This window comes from Myotis davidii, unplaced genomic scaffold (assembly GCF_000327345.1).
Source record: "Myotis davidii unplaced genomic scaffold, ASM32734v1 scaffold685, whole genome shotgun sequence".
NCBI lineage: Eukaryota > Metazoa > Chordata > Mammalia > Chiroptera > Vespertilionidae > Myotis > Myotis davidii.
The window spans coordinates 670,818-672,360 of NW_006295823.1; the positions used below are offsets into that span (position 1 = coordinate 670,818).

At 56.3% G+C, this 1,543-nt stretch overlaps 1 protein-coding gene across 1 annotated transcript in view; it reads left to right on the forward strand.

Annotated features, from left to right (window-relative positions):
• The window catches only part of PTPRC (protein tyrosine phosphatase, receptor type C), a 32,062-nt gene that overhangs the window by 24,736 nt on the left and 5,783 nt on the right, over positions 1-1,543 (forward strand). The window contains 1 exon segment of the mRNA XM_015568444.1: positions 921-1,043. Coding sequence (XP_015423930.1) covers positions 921-1,043 — 123 coding nt within the window.

The window sequence follows — 1,543 nt, forward strand, 5'->3', positions numbered from 1 at the left end:
ATGAGAGAGAATCATTACCAGCTGCCTCCTGCACGCCCCACACTGGGGATCAAGCCCGCAACCTCATGTGCCCTTGACATGGAATCAAACCGTGACCTCCTGGTTCATAGGTCAATGCTCAACCACTGAGCCACGCCGGCCGGGCTGTGGGATTTTTTAAAAAGAGATATATGTTTACATTTGCAGCAACCTCTTCCTTCGCCTAAATTGTCAGTGGCCTGGGCGTGCAGGCAGGGCTGCCCATTGTGCCCATCGTTGGGGGAAGGTAGTTGGTGGAGGACCATCTGTAGAGAGGACCCCCCTCTTCAGTCCGACCCTGTAGATAGATGTCCAGTCCGCGTCTGTCAAACTGCCGAGGGAGCTGCTCATCAGACGCAGAGACGAAGCTCCAAAGACGTGGAGTGTCTCCTCCGGGGGCCCCGGGAGGGGCAGGGAGACCTGCCTTATGGCAAGGTCATGACCCACAGCAGCTCAGGCCACGCACTGGGAAGAGCCGATGACAAGGGCATGGACAGGAAGAAGGAAGGCCAACGTCCGACAGTAGAGACGGCAGGGCTGTGCCGTGTGTCCTGGTTCCCCCGGGTATTCCCAGGGGCCAGTGACCCACACAGGGAAGCGCCACGCCTGGTTGAATGGGTGCCCACCGTCCTTAACGTAGGTGTTAGAGTTTTAAAAGTTTTCGGCCTTCAGGGTCAGAACACAATTAGTCCTTTCCGTTGAATGGAACAGGGGGAAGGGAACGAGAGGAGAGAGAGAGACGGAGGGAGACAGAGGGAGACGGAGGACGCTGGAGTAGACGTTGCGGAACCGTGTTCTTTCTCACCCAGGAGGCCTGCGCACGGAGGGAGACGGAGGGAGACGGAGGGAGACGAGGACGCTGGTGTAGACGTTGTTGCAGAACCGTGTTCTTTCTCACCCAGGAGGCCTGCGCTCAGTACTGGGGAGAAGGAAAGCAAACATTCGGAGACGTAGAAGTTCAGGCGAAAGACACCACCGCGTCTTCAGGCTACACCCTCCGTGTGTTCGAGCTGAGACATTCCAAGGTAGATGAACTGTTCGTGGGGTGCAAAGCTTTTTTAAAAAATGATTTATTCATTTGAGAGAGATGGAAGGAGAGGGAGAGAGAGAGAGAGAAGCATCAGCGATGAGAGAGAATCACTGATCAGCTGCCTCATGCACGCCCCCCACTGGGGATGGAGCCCACACCCGGGGCATGTGCCCCTGGCCGGAACCGACCCTGGGACCCTTCAGTCTGCAGGCCTACGCTCTATCCATTGAGCCAAACCAGCCAGGGCCCCTGCCAGGCTTTTGATGGCCTGGGTTTCAGCTCACTGCGCAGGACCTGCTTAAAACCCTTTATGTTAGGTCTGATCAATAATGGAATGGCTATCCCCCTCCCCCTGGGAAACTGACCTTTAGATCCTCTCCCAGGCGGCATTCCCTTTCGCTTGGACCGCATTCCATTTGCTAAGATTAGTAATTTTCCCCTGGGGACTTGCCCTGCATCCCGACAGCCCAGAGAATTCCCAGCTGAAGAAGCCTG